At 37.6% G+C, this 22,601-nt stretch overlaps 1 protein-coding gene across 2 annotated transcripts in view; it reads right to left on the reverse strand.

The window, feature by feature from the left end:
- Nucleotides 1-5,899: 5,899 nt before the first annotated feature.
- SH2D4B (SH2 domain containing 4B) overlaps nt 5,900-22,601 on the reverse strand; it is a 57,587-nt gene continuing 40,885 nt past the window's right edge. For both annotated transcript variants that reach the window (XM_041405018.1, XM_041405017.1), the window contains exons 7-8: nt 8,676-8,896; nt 5,900-5,992 (exon numbers count right to left, since the gene is read on the reverse strand). In XM_041405018.1, coding sequence (XP_041260952.1) covers nt 5,900-5,992; nt 8,676-8,896 — 314 coding nt within the window. The remainder of the gene's footprint in view (nt 5,993-8,675; nt 8,897-22,601) is intronic.

The following is a 22,601-nucleotide window of genomic DNA, read 5'->3' on the forward strand; positions in this document are numbered from 1 at the left end:
AATACATCATATGGACTACTGAAATTCATAATAAATGAAACAGCATTATGTGAGTACGGCACATAAGAGGTAAACAAAATATTGTCTAGAATGCAGACCAGAAATTATACATTGCTGTTAGAATTTTATTTTTTTCCTGGATTCCTTGAGAGAAAATGTCAACAGTAAAAATTATAATGAAACATACACTTTAACACTTCCTCATTACATTGGATTTGAATTATTTCCTTAAAACATATTTCACATTAGCATCTGGCTCATGAGCAAAAAGACTTTGAGGATCAAGAGCAGACATAAATGCAACAGGCTGCCTATCTTACTAATTGCAGTGCAGTGTTCACTGTACAGCTCTCAGAAATGACTGGCTGTAGTCCATTATTAAGATTAAATTCCTGCATGGGACGATATTTTCTTGTTTACAGTGATGACATTTCCTACAGGAGAGCAGAATAACCAGGGACACCTTTATTCTTCACTGAATTTTTAAGTGCTGTGAAAATTACACTGGCAAACTCATCATATTTTACATAGTAAGCAGTGTGTAGTTTCTGCATCTGTAAAGCCTGATATGCATGACACATTTTACAATTTTCTGCCCCAAATAAACTACAAGAATGCTTAGTAACTTTTGTCTAAGACAGCTATGTCTGATTTTCCTTTCAGGAAGTCCATGCTCTACCAGCTTGTGGAATAGAAGGTGCATTACACTTGGCCACATCTTCACATGCATTGAACCTAAATGACAACAATCATGCCATTAAAATAATTAACTCCTACCAAATAAGAATTTGCAATCACTCCCAGTCTACAAACCCATACACAAAATATGTCTTTACTGTGTTCTTGATCCACACTCTTTCTGTATACTCCTGGGGCACTACGACATTACTTACTGAACAACTTCAGGGCTTTTTCCTCACCCACTAGGAATTTCTTCCTGTTGCTGTTGTGTGAGGAATAAGTAGTGACCACACTAGTTTGAATGGTAAGCAGGAAAACCTGTGCATCTCAGGAAGTACTTAATCCAAGCTCTGCCTGCTGTTATAAGGAAATTTCTGTGGAATAAACCAGTCCTGCTTCCTCTCTTTTCTCTCCATGGCTTGCAAGCTTATGACCTTCTCCCACCCACAGTTCTCATTAAAACTGAGAATGGGGGAGAAATGGCAGCTAAACTTTAAAGGAGACATTAACATGCCAATTGTTTTCTTTGTACATACATCACGAGGTCGAATATAGGACCAAACTAAATGTCCAGTCTCTTTTGAAGTTATTTCTCTTCCTTAAGAAAAGTCACTTATTGTTGTTTAATAAAGATACCATAAAATGTTACCTTCATTTAAAACTACTGGAAGAAATTCCAAGAGAGAAGAACCTAAACCTGTTGAAGGCTCCAGCCTAGTAGAAAATTTGCATTAGCTACGGGCCATCATGTAAATATACAAGCTACAGGATTAATCACTAGCAGTAAACAAATATTTGAAGAGATGCTTTCACACAGCACTTGCATGGCAAGAAATTAGCTATAAAAATCAATTATGCATCATTATCGTCTGACAGTATGTATCCAGGAGATTCATCTCAGGAAACACAAAGCAAACACCTGGTCAAGTGCAAACAACTCATTTTGCAATTGATAGCCTGGTCAGGGACACACTTCACAGAGGTCACCCCATCCTCTTGGGAGGGGAAAAATGAATCTTAAAGCAAAGCCGCAATAAGAGAGAAAAGAAAGGCAGACCCTGAAAACCATTGAAAAATAAGCTCTGACCTGTAAATTATGGTAACAAATTTATTAATAGAAAGAGAAAATCTTCTTCCACTGTGAACTACCACAGTCTACCAGGTTTGTGATAAATGGGAGAATTCAGACTGCAGTGAAATGTGGTGTAACTCCATTAATGCTCAATATTCAGGTTTCTGGTGTTTCAAGGGAAGTCTGAGCAGAAGTGGATTCCTAGTTCATACAAAAGGGAAGTCTTTTACTGTAGTCAGTGTATTAATACTGCCCCACCTCAGCCAAGAAATAGGTTTAATTTGATTCAAGGTAACTGAAATCTAGTGGAAATTCTCCCTCTGAATCTGGTTTTTGAAATAGTTTCTACTCAGCCTGAAAATTAATCTCTGTTATAAAACAAATTTTTAGGTATATTTTTCTTGAGGGAAATATTATTTTATTTAGCATAATATTTAAGAATAATAGGGATTTATCACTTAAAAGAATAATCCAGGATATCTACTATAAAACTAATATGCAAAAACTCATACTACATCATTGTTCCTTTAATTACAAGAGTTGGACTGGCATCTACATTCTTTGAGTAGCCTTGGAAATCTCATCCATGACTGTTGTTAATTTCTTTCCTTGGTTTTTGTTCTTTTTTAGAGAAGAGGGCAGTATTAAATTGGAGATGTCTGTGTACAATAACAGATTAAAACAAAATTCAAAAGAACAGATGGATCTGTGGATCTATGAAGAAGCAAGAATAAATACTCAAGAGAGGCTTTTTTCAAAGATACCTGCAAACAAGCTTGAGACCTTGTGTGCCATATTTTGTTGGTATGAAACAGATGTGAGAAAAGTTAATTCCTTTTAAAGTTTAAAAGTTTACCTTACTGCTGTGGCACTTTTCTTTATCAAACACCATACCATAATTACCATAGCAGAACTCTCAATGAATTCCTGGTGGTCTCTTCAGCAAGAAATATTGACAGGGAATCTTATAAGGAAATAACATGCCCCTCTTACATGCTCCTCTTACAACTCACCAATACTTACCACTAGAAAAACAGGTCAGGAAGCAATACTGGAAATTCCCAGGGGGATGAGCTAAAGCTACCCCGACAGCCAAGGAAATAACAGCACCAGGACCATTTTTTCAGCCAGTGATGAACAGCTGCAGCCAGCACTACATGGAGAGGCAGAGAGAGGGAAGCATTCAAGGCTGCAGCACAGACCAGCCCAGCTCTTACAGATTCAAGGGTGTCAAATCTACCTCCAAGGTAGGTTTAGCTCAAAGCTGAAATCCTCCAGACTTGCAGAGAGAAGAGGTAGCAGTGCCCGGTCTTCCTCCCAGAGCAGCAAAAATCCAAAATGCTTTCAAAAGAACAGGATAAGCACATTTTGCTCTTTCTTATTTTCCTAATTTTCCATATTTACTCCTTCACTGCTTTATCTTCTATTCTTCCTACTAACTGGGCTACCTTTTCATAGTCCACTTATTGTCTTGTTGCCCCCTTAGGTAACAAGAAGCACCTGCTAGAAAACTTAGAAAACATCACACTTGTACTTCACTCAAGTATATTGGCAACAGCTGTGCATCTCTATCAAGGAAAGCTTCTGTTCTTAGTTTCTGCTAGCTATGATTTCCTTTTGTTTCCTTCAAAACTTATCTTCAGCCAAGTGTACAGTATTTCATTGCAGCTGCATCTGGTTACATATTGTTTAGATTTCTTTCTTGCTAAGTCTATGAATCGGCTGAATACTTTTCATTATTTCTGTGAGGCTTAAGGGAGAAAAAACAAGCAATTCCTTTACTTGTGAATTCTGCCATTTATTAGGAGAGTAAAACTCTCAGGAGAAATTGCAATTTTCCAAGTAATATCATTTGCAGGGGAACTTAAAAGGGCTTTATTTTAAAACTAGGTAAAACTTAGAGTGAGAAATTGATGGAATGGAATTGAGACAAAAATTAGAAAATTAGAATATGTGCTCTGAAGTGAAAATAATGTTAATTACATTGCAAGAGGCTACATAAGCTAAAGAGCTATTATTTCCAGGCCTTCTTAATGCTAAACAAAACACAAGCAGTTGCTGGGAAGTGTGTCACTACAAATAAAGAGCTGTATTATTACCAGCTTCTGAATGTGAATTGCATGTGGAACAAGTTCTTCAATATTCTGTCTACAAACATTCACAGCATTGTGTTGAGTAATCTTCCAAAAACTTTGGAATTTGCATGTCTTCTAGCATGCCTAGCACCTTTTCCAAAGAAAAGGTAGCATTTCATGGGAGTTTTTTTGTTGTTATTCTTGGTTTTTTGGGGGGATTTTCTTCAGTGCATAAAGGTGTAAAGACACCTAGGTGTCTAATCCTGTACAGTCACCTACTGCTTTCTGGTTTTAGACATAAGTTGTGGATACTTATATTTTTTATAATTTTAAAGGTCTCTTTCCATTCTACTTTAAGTAGAGGTTGAGTTGTTCCATGAAAAAACTGCAGCTGTGAATAACCTGAGGCTGAGGTGGCTCTTGAGGTGCCTCTGAAGGAGGGAGAAAGTGCAGAGCTGGTTTTCTCAGAGAAAGCAGATCTTTTTTGCTTATTTGCGGTGTCCTAACTTGCTTTGTTCCAAGGTGCTAACAGTAACTATCTAAAACCTCCCGAGCCAGTGTGGCAAGTGATTACTACAGAAATTACCCAGCTGTCTCTGTGGGAAGTTCAATAGAATTTTCTTTTCACGGGCCACAAACATTGTTGGATTAAATAATACAAAACCCAATGTTAAGAGAAGAAAAGGTTCCTGACCAAGAATGAATCTAGTGTACAAAAAACTGTACTTTAATATGAGCTAGCCATAAAATTAATTGTAAAAAAATACTGTTATTACTACCACAAATATTTACTGTTGTAGCACCTGAAATGTTTAGTGTGCTTTATTGGCTTGGATAAGACAAGTTTCTTTTCCTGGTTGATTTTACCAACTAGATCAGACAGAGCACAGAAGGTAACAATGAGTCCAGAGTCAAATGACTCTTTGAGGAGAAAGGGTTCAGGAGAGAGGAGGTTCAGGAGAGGTCTTCACCTGGATTTTGAACACAACCCCACACGGCTCAGAGACTGCCCAAAGCAGTAGCTTGTAGAAATATGCTCAGTGTGCCTTTCCTATGTGTACTGTGATGAGATTTTATTATTTTTCTAGTCCAAGCACTAAGCAACTGCCCCACACATCTAGGCTTCTGGTCTATTTTCTTGGAGTTAATATTTATAGTAACAGGATCAGGAACACATTGTGTGCACCTTGTATTTACACATAAAATAGCATGATGATAATGTAATTAGCTGTACCTTTTTTATCTATAAATACACCAGCCCCTCCCTCTCTCATAACTCAGAAAAGGAAAATACCCAGTCCTATAGCAAAGTAAAGCTAGCAATATCCACTGTGTCTCTTGCACATCTAAAAGTGGAAAGCATGACAAGGCCAGTGAGAGAATTGCAGCAAATCAATCCGTTTCCTTTAGAATAAACTGACCACTTACTGTACAGGAGTAAAGTTCCTTCCAAGGCTGTTGGGCTTCATGAAAATGTAAATAAAATATGTTTGACCTTATTCTGTCTCTGCTGTGGGGAACTTTGTAGGCCTGAATTCAAAAGCATAATGGCAACTTTCAAGCTACATCTAATTACATACACAATCACAAACTTCACAGGGATGTTTGAAGGCTGCTTCTCTTGTCATCAAAATGCACCACTGGGTAATGAAATTGTCAACAAAAACAGTCAAAACGTGTTTTGGAACACAGATTCTGTTCACCAACACTGATACTTCATACAGTACTCTGTGAATGGCTCCTGCCCATGCTTCTTGCAGTATAAATCATGAGAAAATTAGAACAGGAGCTTAGCATTCCGTGCAATTGGCTACAACCCCTTGAAAATTTTTTTGAAGTAGTCCTCTTTTGCAATTTGCTGGTAATTTCTCACCTTTCAAGTGCTAGCAGTATGAAAAATGATGATGATAATTCAGATGCAAACCAGAAATATTTTAGGCCTCCTAATGAGGATACTTTTTGGCCACAAGACCAGTGGCTTTGAAAGTGGATTAACTACTTCCATTGTTTACTTTTGTAACTATCTATTACTACACTTATCCAGAATGCATTCCTGTTGGTCCTGGATCAGTTATTCAAATAAAGGGCTGTAGTCTGGTGGATTCTTCTGCTGTCCACATGGCTCCAGGAGTAGCTCCCCACCTGAGGATGTGATGATTTCATCCTGGAATGATAAAACCAATTAAAATACCAGAGATCTAAACCGCATCTACCTTCTAAGAATAGCAATGAAGGCTATTTTTTCAGCCAGAGATGAACAGCTGTAGCCAGCACTACTCCTCTGTAACTGGCAAGCAACTATGAATAAACACTTGATAAAATAATTACAGACCATCAGAAGGATCTTATAGGTTAATCATTTTCTTCATGCTTTGTTTATCTCTTATTTACGCTGGTAGCAACTTGTGCTACTGTCAAAGAGTGAAATCAGCGCACACAAGAGACTCTGATTTGAATGACTTGTAAGTCACTGCACTACTTAGGAAGTCAACTACAGATGCTTATAGAGGGTGTTCTCATGGGTTAATTGAACAGACAGATGCCAGTCACACCATGCTGCTGCCCCCAGGCAGACTGAGCAGGAGCTAATGTTGAGTGCTCACACACAACAGTAACAGCTTTCTGACTGATGACAGCAAGGTGAAAGACATTGCCCTTGCTAGGAAAAGGCAGTCTGTACTCACAGCACCTATGCACAGAAGATGCACACTCACACCATATTCTGTAAGGTTTGTTCTTCCAGCTAACAGTTACCACCCCCTTGTGTCTGCAAGCTGAGTTGCTTGAGTGACCTCTCAGTTTTTTAATTAAAATGAAACAAAAAGAAGTCAATCAGTATAAGCAAGTAAAAAATTAGTTATGCCAGCCTTCCTCAGGCCCTTAAAAAATTCTCTGCAACCTTTGGGCTGGGGAAGTATACTCTTGCTAAAAATAGTCATGAGGAAAGCAGCACCTTTTCCAAAAAATATAGCAATAGCTGCAAGGGAAAATGTGCCCACATCACCACCAGTCACATACAGATTGCTTGGGGTTACCAGGAGGTTTTGGGATAATTGACAGTGTACTTCACCAGAGAAGGCAGGCAGAAAAGACTCTAAGAAAACCATGTGACAGACATGATAAAATGCCTCCTGAGGTGATTGCCAAAGGTACCAGTTTTAATATAGCCATAAGCTAGACAGGGAAAATAGAATTGTGTGTTGGTATAAAAGGTGAACTGGTTTCCTTCCTAGGCTTACTGCTGGGGCAGCTATTAACTCTTATCACGGACACCTAAGCAAGTTTTTTCCTTTTTTTAAATGGCAGGAACTAAAAGCCATTCTGCTTCTGACAAGTGATCTACTGCTGTCTGTAAATAGATGCGTTCCTAATGCAGTGATTGCCTAATGTGAGCTGTGATGAAAATAAAGGAACATAGCTGGAACACAGATGGCTGGAATTGGTTGTTGCCATCAGGACCAGAGGGAAAACTACATTAGCCAATGGTTCCACATCCAAAACCTGATAATCTGCATTTGAGGTGTGCATGCCTGCTTTTCTGTCCCTGACAAAGCCCTGGTTAGACTCTTTCCGGGTGCACTGGGGCTGGCTGGCTGGGATGGAACTTCACAGCTGCCTGTGCTCCATTGTGACATTGTGCTTTGAATTTGTGGCTAAAACAGTTTAACTATTGCTCATCACTGCTGGCACAGCACAAAGGCTTTCTCTTTTTGCCACTCAGGCCCTGCTGGCAGAGTAGGCTGGGAATAAGGGAGAACTAGGAGGGGACACAGCCTAGCTGGTTAACCCAAATTTGCCAAAAGGACATTCTGTACAAGAAGGGTGTCAGGGATTTGACAAGGTGGCCACTGAGAAAGGTTTTCTTTAAATTAGGGGAGGACATATATTTTAGTCAAATGCTACACCTACCATCTCCCCATGTGGAAATATAATTTGTGGTCATGTAATGTCATAGTGATCTCTGATGGACACTAAGGCAACACTAAACAGATGCTGCAAAACAAGTGAGATAAAAACAAGATTTAAAAGACAGGGAATTTCGAAGAAAAATAACTGAATACTTTAAAAATTAAAAGCTGTGAAGAAAAGGAGGAGCAAAAAATTTATAGAATTACGCTGAGAAAGAGTGAGAAAAGGATAAAATAGGATGAGGAACTAGAAAAGAAAGGATGAAGAGGAACTATAAGGGTGGCTAAGAAAAAAAAAACAGAATTAAAACTGATGAAGACAGGGAGATGCAAGATGAAAACAATTTATGCTTTCAGGAACAGTACTACTATTTAGTTACAGTCTGGCAACAAGAAACAGAACCTAGAGGTAAAGTAATTCAAACCCATCTAAAGTCGAATAGTAAATTCCTCTTGCAAGATTGTTTTGGGTAATAAGGAGTGACCCTTAACACAGCCCTAAAAGAGAGCCCGTCCATGTTCCCTTCTTTAGCGCAGGGTCACACTCTCTTGCTTTTGCACATTACAGCCCTCACATCAAAGGTAGAAAAATGCTGAAATTTCATTGAAAGACCTTTCTGTGGTATTTCCAATCCAATTTTCCACAGCAAAGAGGCTCAGAAAGCATTACATCTGTCAGCCCTTATTAGGCCATTTGTAGCCAAGGAGAGTACACACTGTATAAGGGGACACAAGTACATACTGGAGCATTTGAAATAAGGGGAAAAACCTTCTGATTCACTGCAACAGAAGTATGAATGTTACAGCTGGGCATAGTGTGCAATATTCTTTCTCACTATGGCCATTGCTATTTTCCAGTGTGGTTTCAAGCTACATGGCTCCTCATTAAATTATTAATCCATTCCACTCAGCTATTGATCTCAACCTAGCAAGTGTTACCTTGTGAAAATCAATCAGATCTGTGAGTGTTGGGTGTCGGTTTGGATCTACCCCCAGGAAGCTGTAGAAATCCCCCGAAGCATCAACCAGGAAGTGCTTGAAGCCGTTTTGCTGGCGGTAGGACAACGCGTAGCCCCAGATTTTCTCACTGACTCGCACCAGGAATGCGCCTTCAGATTTATTCATCAACAACTCCTCTGCTTCCTGACGACTGATAACGCCTGGCAAGAAAACACCCCATGGTTATGCAGGTAACAGGTCTGCCGGAGGCAATTAAATGCAGCAAACACTGAACAGAAGTGAAATCACAATGGTATAACTTCTGAAGACTGGAACGTTTCTAGGAGGAGTCTAGGAGGAGATGAAGACAATGTTTATGCTGTTTGCTTCTGAAGGATAGCTGTTGTTTTGATGGAGTCTGGTGGGATATGTTTTTTAATTTGATGATTAAGACTTGCTTTTTCACATCGTTACTTCTTTTTCAAAGGAAGTGCATAAATGCAACTGGTCTATCAAACCAGCAAATTCTGGACAAGCTGTCATTTAAGCAGACTAGCACAGCTTGGCATTGAAGCTTGAATTTGCAATGCATTTCTGATACTTGCAATTGTATTGCAGTTCTGCAGACTGTGTTATAACTGCTTTATAGGTCCTATGGAAGGAACATAAAGCAAAGTGCCAGGAGAAAAAGAATTTCCCTGCTTTTGTACATCCACACAGATACACACCTATAGATGCATATAGGTAAATTGGAGGAAAAGGTTTAATGGGAGTAGAGTTCCAAAAACTTTCCCATTTTACTCTTTTGTGTTGGAAAAATCTTCATCTCTCTTGTTCCTTCTGATTCTGGGGCACAACACTGAAGTTGCTGGTACTTGTGCTTGCATAGAGGTTATAACAGATAAAACCTGTTCTGATCCCAGCCTACAACAAAGGTGTGATCAGAATTACACCTGGCACTAAACTAGGTCTTACCATCTACCCAGAGAGCCTGGTTCCAGTCTGTCTGGTCGACCTAGAGGACAGTCAGCTCATGTCTCAATTATCTGTGAAACACCAGATGCTCACTCTCATCAGAAGCAGATGTTGAATTAGGCCATCCTGAATGTGAACATGGCACATACGTCAGTAAATAATGTATGTACATGTTCCAAAGTTACTCTCTGTGGGCATAACTTTCTCTAAACAATGCATGTAATATTTAATGGAACTGCTTCTCATCGTAGAATCCTACACATGTCCTAGAGAGAGCCCCATGGAGTCCAAGTACTGAATAGCCACATTGTTTTAGAGTAATAAAAAACACAGTTCAGGGATTATCAGTTTGCACAGAGAAGGGTTTACCTGAAAGTTTGCAATGCTCTAATTAAGTCCTTAAGGAAAATTATGCATCTGGGAGACATAGGAAGGGACTGAGGAGGTCTGGGTACTAAAAGCAAGCACTGTGTGGTATTAGGAAAGGCAGAAAAACATCTCCTTTCAATTTTTTGTCTACTTTCAGGATACTAATTTCTTTTACAGTTTTACTTGGTGCTCAATCTCAATGGGGCTCAGAGGTCCCCTTGGGAATACCCTCAGTACTAAGAAGAAATGCGCACGTATACAGTCTGCTGAATGACACACATTTCTCTTTTATGAAGGATATTGCATCATCTTTGCACCAGACATGAAAAACAGGCAATGCAAACATAAGCATTTGTTTAGAAACAGCAAGTAATTGCTCAGCAACAGTGTCAATTGATGCACTTTTCAAAATTCAAAATACTTGTGTTGAAGGTATTCAAGATGAATTATTAAAAATTTTTCAGCTCTGTTCAAATGAAAAGACAGGACCAATATGAATCCATATGACACAGCGTATTATGGGAAGCCTCACCATCACATCCCAATACCAGGTACCCAAGAATTACACAAAATCTGATTCTGAAATCACAGTATCTGTTAAACCAGTCTTCTCTCAAACTGGCCTAATTTAAATATTCATGAAATGTTTTATTAGTGATTATGATGGTTACTTCCTTGACAAATCTCTGCTGGAAATAAATGTAGATGAGTCACACTACCAATCTCAGAGCATTTAATGACAGGAAAGGATACACAGTGCCATCACCACCAAATACTACATTAATTACCATAAATCAGTATTTATACTGTAGTTCTAGAGTGAAGGCATGCTGATAACTTTTGAGATAGGAAGTGGGTGTTGTTGTAACTACCTCTTCTCCAAACAGTGCCAGAACTGTTATGCAGCCCTGAAAAGGAATGAGGTAGACTAGACAATTCAGTCTGGATGAATATAGAGGATTTGTAAAACAAAGAGAGTTATAATAAAGGAGTGGTTGTATTATACAGTGAGCACTATTAGGATATTTTTAGAGATTGAATCACTATCAGGCATATAATATGAAATTAATTTAGCATTATTAGTTTAATGACAAACAATCTGTTCACCTGCTCTCAACTCCCACCAGTGGAGCTAAAACACTGGAGGCTTCCACACAGTGCCATCTTCTTTGCCAGACCTTATTTTTGTTCTGGGCACTTCATAACATTGAATAGGTGAAAAAAGCTATATAACTGACAGCCAAGTTCTTTTTTTCTTTTAATTCTCTTTTCTGCTAAAGATGGTGTAATAAATTATCAGCCAGCCACTCTCTTCCCTTTTACTCTCCTGATTCTGTTAATATCTCACAAGAAATCATCTCTCCCCTCCATCTCCTCCCTCTCCTTGCCTCCCAGTTATTTTATTTTTCTCTGGTTCAATTCTTCAGAGGGTAGTTATTACAGCAATGAAAGTTTCCCTCTACCCTTTAAAAACTTTATCCTGTTCTCAAGACAATCAGAAAAGAGTGGCACTGTTCAGAAAGATAGACAACATCTGTGAAACCCCTACATTTTAAATTGTTTTAACTAAAATCAAGAAACCTGGTTTTCCAAGGCTCCAGTAAGAGGTATGGAATCACAAATGCTCTTATCTGTGTTAATTAGGATATTAATGATATATATTATATTGAATAGAAATCACTGATGCTTTGAAAACTAATTTCCCCCCACTCTTATTCTTGCTAATCTCTTAAAAAGATAAAAAAAGGGACAGCCCGGTCCAGTTTTTTAATGCTTATACATATTAGCAGCTTGGAATCTTAGCAGAGAGAATAACATTTTCTAAAACAGTTATTTCAAATCATAGAACATTCATCATCAGCTGGCATGTTCTTAACTAACAGCTTCATTTTTAAAATACAGGACAAGTTTTAGATGATGATAGGCAAGTATTAACATTTTTGTTGTAATTATGTTCTGTTTACTGCCACCAATCTTTCAAACAGGAAAAAGATCATCCTAACATTAAGGGTATGTTAAGCTCATATGAAAAGTGGTGAGTTCATTATTAATTTAATAAGCCCAGCTAAGAAATCCTAATGCTGTCTTCCAAGTTTACAGGAGCCTCAGCAGCAGAAAATGCTATTCTGCAAGATTCTGCCATGACACCTCAGTTTGCCACTCTACTTTCAGGGTTATCCTACATACATCCTTGAGTGAAACTCAAGATGAAGTACATATATATTTGATGAAAGAATGCCACACCAAGCACGAATCCAAGGCTGATAAATTTTGCCAAGAACATAAACTATGTAATAGAAGCCTAGAATTATTTTTTTACCGTTATACAGATAAAGTAACATCACATCCTTTGTTGTAACCTACCAAGGCTCTAAAGTACCACATGTAATAGTCATGTCTATATAAAAAGATAATTCAGCCTTTAATGGGCAATATATTTTTAATATACACACACATATATAAAATAAATATTATATATAATACATGTATATTATAATATATGTGTATATGCCAAGAGGCCAGCTAAGGTTAGAGGGACAGCAGGTACAAACACAGCCCAGAAGCTTTCATTTACTGTTCTGCCATAGAAGCTATTTGCTCAGCTGATATTTTCTCTTCTCATATTTTTTCCATTAGCTTGATCTCAAACACTCCAGTGCATGAGGTCTTACTCAGAAAAAGTGTTACAAATACTGGCATGAATAAATGAGAACAATGTAATGAAAGAATTCATGGCAAAAGTGCTTTCACGACCATTATGAAAAGCCTTCTATCTCGTGCTAAATTGATTTGATGAACAATTATGAATATTCACACGTAATAACTGCAGAAGAAGGAGACCATTCTGCTAATACAACTTAAGACATCTAACCAGGGTAATGTAGGTCACTAATCAGGACCCAGAGAGAAGACAATACCACATTCTCCTTTGTTTTCAATGACATTAGATGAAAGCCCATATGAATACAAATATGCCTGGCAATCACTACATGAATGATTCACATGCTAAAGGTCATAAAAACACATTACAATGAGAGCAACTGTAAACAGTAAATAAATAAGTATACACAAGGAATTATGAGGAATTAGCAGATAACTCCTGAATAGGAGGACTATATTTGGGACTATATTTGTTCAATAATACAGGCAGATCTAATCAGAAAAGATATTCTTAAATAACAATATATAAGAATATATATAATTTGAAAGACAGTGATAAAATGGCCATAAGAGAGAAGGATCAGTTTGCCTAGCATCAGCCAAACCCTTCCATTTTTTTGAACTGAAAAACTGAGCTAGGCAGATATACTACTCTAAATATAGCATTTAAAATAAAAAAGTTCCCAATGGCAAACTTTTTGCCAAAAATTTCCAAAGCAACTTCTTCTCTTCAAGACTTAATTTCAAAGTCAAAATTTGGATTACACCTCACAATGAAAGAAAGAAAATAGCTGAAGTAAATGTCAGGAAAAAAAAAAAAACACCATAGAAGCTTGAAAAATAACTTTGTTTAGAACATGTTTTAGGGTCTTAGGCATTTTGAATCAAAAGTTGTGGTTTGTTGAGAGGAAACTACATCATAAGTTTTTCTCCTTATTTCATTACAATTTTAAAAAAATCATGCAGTTGGAAGTAAAGCTCAAACCTGCCTGGGGCCAAAATCTGAATGAAGGCAATCAGTTTTGAAAGAAATAATCAGACAAGTAAGCAGAAATTCAGAAGGGATTGATCCAAATGCAGACAGTGTGGTTTCAGAGGAGCTGACAGGCTGTGTCACACGGCAGCGTTACGATGAGCCACTGCCAGGAGGAGAAAGAGCAACTTCTGAGAACACTCTGTGAACCTCATGGAGGGGGGCAGAGCTTCCAGAGCCCACAGAAGATTAAGATGCTCATGAGGAGCCAATACAAGGTAAGATGAAAACTGAAACTGGGGAACTAAGACTAGATCTAACCTTTTTGAGGTCCCACAATAAGGTGGGATAATAAAGGCTTGGAGCAAAACTTGAATGACACTAGCAACCATCTCTGGTCTGGAAGATGAAAAACCCAGCTCCTTCAGCCACTCAGAAAGACCAAAAGCATAAAAGCAGGGAAGCTGAAGTAATGGCTTCCCTGCAGTGGAAGAACTAGAGCAGCTATGGTTTATACTCTCAAGGAAAAGCATCACTCAAAGCAAGTTTCCTCAGGTTGACTTTTCCAATTCTCTCCCACAGGTGCAAGTCTATACGTGGACCCTGAAACTGAATATGCTTCTGGTTGTTCATTGGGAAGGACACAATTAATCTACAGCAGGGTGATGTCTCGACTGAATACTTTATGTCATCCTTGAGACTGCCAATGTCACACAGAATTTAAAGAATGCTGTTATCAGTGTGGTGGTTTATGGACTGTGCTGTGCCTGAAATAGTCAAAAAATAACAAAGGGTCTAAAGTACCACATATAGTCATGTCTATATAAAAAGACCAATCTGCCTTTAATTATAAATATATATAAATAGAAGACATGCATTGTCATTTCTCTGGTGTTTCCAGCAAGAGTAGCATGCACAACTAAATACATGCACAAATATTTGCAGCAATAGGATCTTACAGTATACTGCTATGGAAGAGGTTTCACCCTCTCCCTTCCTTTTAGTCACAATGCTTTTTTGAATAATGCCACAAGAAGAGATCAATAGTATTGTATGAGAAAAGCTATAGCTGAGAGGTAACAATAGCTCTGCCTCTGCTATTTCAGAATAGAAGCAATAAAGGCCAGAAAGCAAAGCAAGGGAGTAAATCAAAGACATCTGGTAATAGAAACAAAGCTGTTGAAGCTATTCACCATCTGCTGTTAAGGCAGAACAAACTCACATGGGACTAGATCTTCAAAAGAGTTCTGTTTCCATTTAGACATTGAAATAAATGGCCAAGATTAGTTAGAAAACCAACAAATAACAAAACAACAAAAATTCAATAAAAAACCCAAACAACAAACCAGCACAAGAACTGGTAGGTTTGTTGAGGTTTGGGGGGGAAATTGTGGTTTTTTGCTGTTTTGTTTTTTCCAAATTCTGGCTTGAAGTGTCGTGGCCAGAATCCAAGAGCCAAGGGGTCCTGAATTCCTAGGTAATGCTTTTGCTAGTTACAGCTAGTAAGAATGCAGCTATTTCATGCTGTGTTGAAGGCTGGTAATCTAAGTCCTATTAACTAGTAATATTTATGGATATTGATAATAAAGAAAATATATGCAATAGGTCACAAAAAGCAAAACCTAAAATATGTGTAAATAAAACCTTCCTGTCTCCATAGAACTGCACTGGTAGACAAAGCTGGGTTGTACTTAGAAATCAACAGGTAAAACACACATTTGCAATATACTCACAGATGAGTTATGTCAGGACTCAAGGGCCAGCACAGGGCCAGCCTTCTCTGAGCTGCATAGGAAGTGAGACTCTCTAGGAAGCCCCTGGAGAAAGTTTTCTTTGCTCCACACTCACCACCTCTTCTGCACAATTTCAAGAGTTGAGCAGGCAGTAACATAACTGAGATAGAGATAAATCTGTGCTGGAGAAAGGTGAGCAGGAGCTCATTAGCCATTCTTCACCATTCTTCTCCTTTGTAACCATCATGGCACATTTCAGGCGTATGCAGAATTGGGAAGCAACACCTCAGCGAGATTCAGCCATCTCTCCAGTGTGCCTTGCTCACTATAGGAACTATGCCCTGGGCTATGCATAGACATGTATAGCAAACCAAGGCCCAGAGGAATAATGTATTGCTGGTGGCAAGAGATCCCTTTAGGCAAGGATGGGGCACTTTGATAATCCAACATGTCCTAAATGAGCTCTTCTTGAAGACTTAGTTGATGCATGTCTTGAGTCTCTATACACAGGAGAAATTCAAGGAAAAGTATCACAGTTAAAAATATATAGGACTGGTTTTGTTTGGGTGGAGTTTTTAAAGGGTTTTTTTGGTAATTTTTTGATTGGTGGGTTTGGAGGTTTTTCCAATGTGGATTCAGTTTTGTCAGAGTGCAACATTTCTTAGAATAAAGCAAACTCAGTCCACAGATGATTTCTTAATTCCCTAAGAATAAGGTTCTCTAAAGCAGTTAAAAACCTACTGAAATTCTGAAAGGAATAGATGCCTTACTCCCCTGGGAATCTTAAAAAATCCCATCTAAATGAATAATGCAGCAATAAAGGGTATTTTTCTTCAGGTTTACAGAAAATCAGGTGTGTTACATCCATTGTTGCCAGTGCAGCTCACAGTTAATTCCCTATGCACTCTGCAGAAAATATACCTCTTAATTGTCTCCTTCAGAGTTCATTCTACATCCAACTATCAAATACTGTAAAAACCCTTTATACCCACTGTCAAAACATTTGCACCTTATTCACTAGCAAGCAGTGCTGCACATAAAAGACAGGTGTTGGCATTACGTGTTTGAATATACCACTGTATCATAGAGCTGTGAATTTTTCTGTTAATGTCTCCTCAAAACCTCGTGTTGGTTTCTTTTCTTCTTTTCAGAACAGCCTATAGAATGCATTAGCTGGAAGGAAAACAAGTTAACCTCTCTTCTCTTTTTACCTTATTGTCATATATCAGAAGAAAAAATAGAGCACAAAATACTTTTAACCTTTTATCTCTTTTTTTTTTTGCTTCAGATGTAAGCTCTTCTGACCTGAAATCCCTACATTAAATCTCTGCTACTACCCTTTAATTTTTGTGAGTTTTCTCTTCTTGTCTAAATAGCTTCTAAAAAGAAGCTTATGCTAAAAGATGGAACCGTTAAACATTCCACTTTCAGTGGCTTCTTAAATGAAAATCCTGTTTGTAGTTCACTATGTATGATCAGTAAATTGTCAGAAATTATGGGTCAAGAATATTTCATTTTGTACTGTTTTCACTGTTGGAACACTGTCATGTTTCAAAGAGAGAAGCCTCAATGTTCAAGTGAACTCAATGGAAGAAAAACAGGAAGGTTGGGGTTTTGGTTTTTCCTTTGTTGGTTGGGTTTTTTAATCATTAAATACTTCCAGGCCTATATATACATGAAGAGGTCTTCAAACTTGAGAAAATATCAGTACACTAATCCAAGGAGGGAATTTTGTTACAAATACTATTCCTGTAGGATGCATTCACCTCCTTACAATACAGATGAGATTGAATTTTTATTTCTATTATGTACAAAAAAGCTATAGCAAGCTATACAGACCATCAATAAACTTTTGTGATGGGTGCATGATGTGACACATGCAGTACATATTAAGACCTTGCTGTGTCTACTGAAACATGGAAATTTGCTTAATCAGTAAAGAACACAAATATCTCACTAAAACCTGACAGGGCTAGAAATTGTACAGTGGAGTAATAAACACAGAGCAAAGAAACTGATTTATGCTCTGATCCTGGCTCAGCAAACCGAAACACCTCTGTCCTGGTACAATAGTCACTGATATTTTGTTTTGTGTGCAAATTGAAGAGTGTGACAGTTTTTTTAAAAGGTTAGTGGGCAGTATTCATCATCCTTTCTCCAGGCGGACAGAATGTTTGTATTTATTCAGTCGGTCTTGCAAGCAAGAAACGGGAAATTCTAGTTTGTGGGTATCTTTTGTAAGCATTTCACTTGTTTACATTACTCACCTTGTTACTGCTCATCTAAATTCTCAGTTTACTGGATTTGAAAATGAGAGAGAAAAACCTTCTAGTATGCAAATTAGATCTAAATCAAGGAAAAAGATGAGAAAAATGATATGTGCAAGAAGAGGGAAGAGGAAAAGCCCTCCTGGGACCTATTTATGTTTTCATAACTCTAGCCATCATTAGGCTTTTGTTTCTCCTAAATACTTCTGAGGGAAACACAGACATGAAGAAACATGAAAGACTGAGCTTTTACCAAATCAATTGCAAAACAAAGCCCACAGCAACATTCTTGTTTACTCTGGATTTCTGAAAAAAGGCAAAGTAGAAGAATTAAAGTAGTCTTCTAGTAGAACCTTCTTGGCTTTGTACAACTCATTCCAAGGCAATAGTGCCAGGTGACTCTCCAGGGGGAACACATGGACCAAAGGCAAAAACAGTGCATGGAACAGAACTGCTGCTAAGTAGCCTTGGCTGGGATGACCTTCCTGCAGAGATCTCAGAGCCCAGCACTGGCTGATGGGCAGTTGCAGTAGGGGGCACAGTTCTGAACACACAGAGAATGAGGAAACATTGTGAAGCTGGGGGTTCCTTTCTGGATCCTTTCTGGGATTCCTTTTGATGGGCAGTTGCAGTAGGGGGCATGGGGGGCACAGTTCTGAACACACAGAGAATGAGGAAACATTGTGAAGCTGGGGGTTCCTTTCTGGATCCTTTCTGGGATTCCTTTCTGGAATCAAAGGCTCCTTTAAAAAATAATTTAAAGAAATATATGAAAGCAGAAATTATTTGCAATTCAAAATCAGCAGTCAGTGAACACTTCACCTGCTGAAGACATCACAGTGAGAACTGAGTGCCAGTTCCCTGACTTGCTGTGCAAGCTGCATTTGGAACTCGACCCACTGCTCACTCAGTGCGTGGAGATGTTCCCATTTCCCACTGCCTGCAAGTGGAAGACAAGGGTGAAAAACTGCAAGTGTTAAAACTACTGTCAGTCTCAGGATTGTTTTGGAAAAAAACCTGTCTCCTTACATTTTTATTTACTTGCAGCATCTTCCTTCTCTCAAGCCTATATGCGCATTTAACCACCAGGATTTTCTTTTCAAAACAGTGTCAGAAGAAATACTTGTACTTGCAAATCTATGGGTGTTTAATCTCAACAAGAAAGACAAGTCAGGCACAAAACTTCAACTGTGCAGTCTTTTAAAACAGCTACATATTTTACTTTCTCTGAAGTAAGCTTTACTGACTAAAGAGTGGAATACTTTACAGTGCATGTAAATCCATAATCATTATTTAAAAAATTAAATGCTAATAGATATACTTATATATTTACTTATTTTAGCACCAGGTTCTGCTTCCACACTACACATTTAATATATTGATGCTTCTTAATAAGTAAGATGCTTCTTTTTGTCTCCAAATAATTTGGACATGAGAAAAATACTATATACTAACACCAAATGTATACTTTTTCATTAACAGTCTTTCAGTATTGATACATAAATTAGTATTGGTGCTTCTGAATTGTGAATACTTGGCTGCTTAGGCATACAAACATTTAAGTCCGCAATGCAGACTGGCTCCTTTGTGGAATCTGTTCTAAAAACATGGCCACATTCACGGATGTATAGAAGAGACAGTAAATAATGAACATTCATTTAAAAAGGCTGCTGTGGGCTAAGAAAAAATGAATTCCATCCCAGCCAAAAGCAGGATGTTACCCCACCATTTGTATGCTCTATCATGAGTATACCACTTGTAGAGGAAAATGGGATTGAATTCAGCTCCCATGGAATGCATAATATCTACACTGTGGTTGATATTATCCTGAATAAATTATATAATAAATCAGCATAAACTCTGTCAAAACAGCTAGGGCCTGATTAGACTTCTCCTTGTATACTGTGCAGCCATTTATTCTGAGGCAGGTTTTGACCCATTATACCCATTTTTCCATCATGTAATTAAGTACAGAAAATAAAGAATTAAAAAATCAGACCCGTGTCCACACAGCCTGGACTGAGACAATCAGCTGCCAAAAAGCTTTCTAATAAGAATAGCAATAATTTACTTAGTATTGTAACATGCTCTGATTTTCTATCAAAATTAACAAGACAGCAACATTAAATCCTAGTGCAATTCCCTGTGCCACAATTGCCAGAGCTGTAAATGGCTAGGAAAAAGAATAACTGTATTTACTAAATGTAGAAAAGGAATTAATTGCTTAGGTAATAGGAAGCTACTGGCAAATTTCATCAAGACAAGTGAAAAGCAGAAAATTGGACAAGAATATTCTGAAATCATGGTGGCTGCATGACACAAACTGTAAAAAGGCAAACAAAAGCAAAGCAGATGTGTTTATAACACCATATTTTATGGGTATCCCTGCCTTTATCAGACTGTCTTGACTAAGCATTAAAAAACCACACCAAAACAATACAAAAACCCACCCACACAAGCACACACAAAAAGTAAAAACAGAAAAGCAACAAGTAAAAACTGGAGGGAAAAGCAGTGCATTCAGTCATGAGCCAAATTATTAAAAGCCTGCAATCCTTAGGGGTTAAAACTCAGAGAAAAACAACCAGTGCCACTTTCTCAAGCTCATCTCTAGAAAAATAGGAAAATAATTTTAGAAAAAGGTAATTCTCAGGCAATCTTTCCTTCTTCACATTGTTACAAAGCTTTTCAATACATCCTGTATAAAAGCAATAAAATGTTTCATTATAAAAACAAAGAATGTTTATTTTCAATACATATTCCAGTTTTTCATTATTTTGTTGAACTAATATAAATCTCAACACTTCAAATTTGGACTTAAAACTGAACTTACTGTCCTTATTAGACATTTCACATGTTTTACTTGGATGTAACAGCACAACCAAAATACAGACTATAGCTTCAGGCAAATAGGAAATATATCATAGCACTACTTAGGAAAAATCTTAAAATAAATGAGATGTACTGAATGAAAGCACATTTTAGAACACTGAAGAAAAGTTACCATGTCAGTGTTTATAAAGAGGAAGACAACTGCATTGGCTTTAGACTAGCAGATGGATTCAAATAATTTTCTGTATGATGAATCTCTGAATGAATTCTTCAATTATTTTCCATAAAGGCAATTAATCTGTAGTTCTACCTAAAACAAAGAAGCTTCACAATGACTTCAGTGAAAGAGCAAAGTAAAATGTTGACATGAGTAATGATTCTTAGATATTCAAAATCTGCTAGTGTGTAAACTGAAACCCAAAGCTCTCCACAGACACCCATGCTTAGTAAGGTTTATTCACATGTTAAATTGCTGTGAACAAATGTCTTTAATAGTGAACATAGAACACATGTGGTAGGAAAGGTTTTGTAATTCTGCTGTTTACTAACAGAGAAGTGATACCTAGGCTGGTCACGTTTTTTGAGCATTATGAATGTTCAGCCTTCTTTTGGAGCCTTTGTGTTACATTGCTAGTTTAAATGGCTTTATTTATGCTAATATTGATTTGCTAGTCAGTACACAGGGAATGCATTATGAATAAAACTTCATTAATCCAATGGTCTCACAGTAAAAGCATTTACCCAATGAACAAACACAGAAATGTCTAGAAGATAATTGGGTTACATAGTAGTAAACAAAATATTACACCACAGCCTCTGACAAGCTGCTAACTTGCCAGAGTTGCTAATGTTTTCCACTGGTCCTTACATATTGATACTGATTTGTATTGATGTATCTATGCTTTTTATCTGACTACATGGAAGTTAGGTTTGGATTCTTCTTGCATCCAACAGGATTCTTTAGACCTCTAGTTTGACTTCAAGCAGCAAGCGTTGCCTTTTAGATCCTGGAGCACTTTCTCCATGTGTTGTTCCATGTGCCTCATGGCACAGCTGAGGGAGGCTGCATGCTCCCAGGTGAAACTGTTAATTTCAGGAAGAACCCAAACTAGTGCCACAGATTTGGCCCAGCTTATAGCCTCTCATGAATACCCTGAGTGGATACCAGCTGATAAAGGCAGTCACATTGTGCCACTGGCTCTGCAGCCACCACAGCAATGTTTGAGTACAAGGCGAGGATACTGGTAGTGTTTTGGCCATGAATTAGAGAGAAGAAAAGTAGTGGAATGCATTCTCAGTTTGTTTTTATCTAATAAGGAAACCCTCAGTTTTAAACAAAAAATACAAACCACAATCAAAAATTACTGATGAGCCCTTCTCCTTTCTATAATTAAATTAATAGATGCAAAAAGTACAAGACCCTGATTATATAACCACATATACACACTCACAATGGTCTTTAAAAGCACATATATCTTACAGCTCACCTAGAACACCATAATCTCAAGGATGTTGAAGAAGCTGTCAAGACACATTTTCCATAAAGCTAAATGACAAGTGTACTAGTAAATCACAGTGTCAGCAGAGCTCACTCAAAAGGAGGAGAAAAACAAAGCCACAGTTGACATGGAGCCCTGGAAAATTCAAATTTTACAGCTGAATGTTTCAACAGATAACTAGGCAGAAAATAGACTGTGTTCTTTCTTTACATGCTTTTCTCTCAGGTGAAGGAAAATGTTTTTGTTTTTTTTTTCCTTTTTCCCTTTGAGTAAAGTTTAAGAACACATTTATTTTTTAGGTACATTAGCAATCTGAAATCTGAAATCTATTTTTATCTGTGAGATGCTTCCAGATGACATCACTGATTTCATAAGAAATCATTTGACATGTTTTTTTAATCAAGTAATTATTAGAACCTTTATTGCTAAAAGAGGTACAAATTTAAATCATAGTATATCTGGAGTAATTTCCCATATTCAAATTAAAACAGCAGGTTCAGATTAATTTCTACAAAGCATTTTCTGTAACTGCTTAAGAAACTGTACTTCTTTATCTAGCTCAAAGAAAAGTAAATCTAGGCATAATATTGATAACTAATTTTTCTTCTCACACACTT

Source organism: Onychostruthus taczanowskii, unplaced genomic scaffold, assembly GCF_017590055.1.
Source record: "Onychostruthus taczanowskii isolate IOZ18803 unplaced genomic scaffold, ASM1759005v1 scaffold22, whole genome shotgun sequence".
NCBI lineage: Eukaryota > Metazoa > Chordata > Aves > Passeriformes > Passeridae > Onychostruthus > Onychostruthus taczanowskii.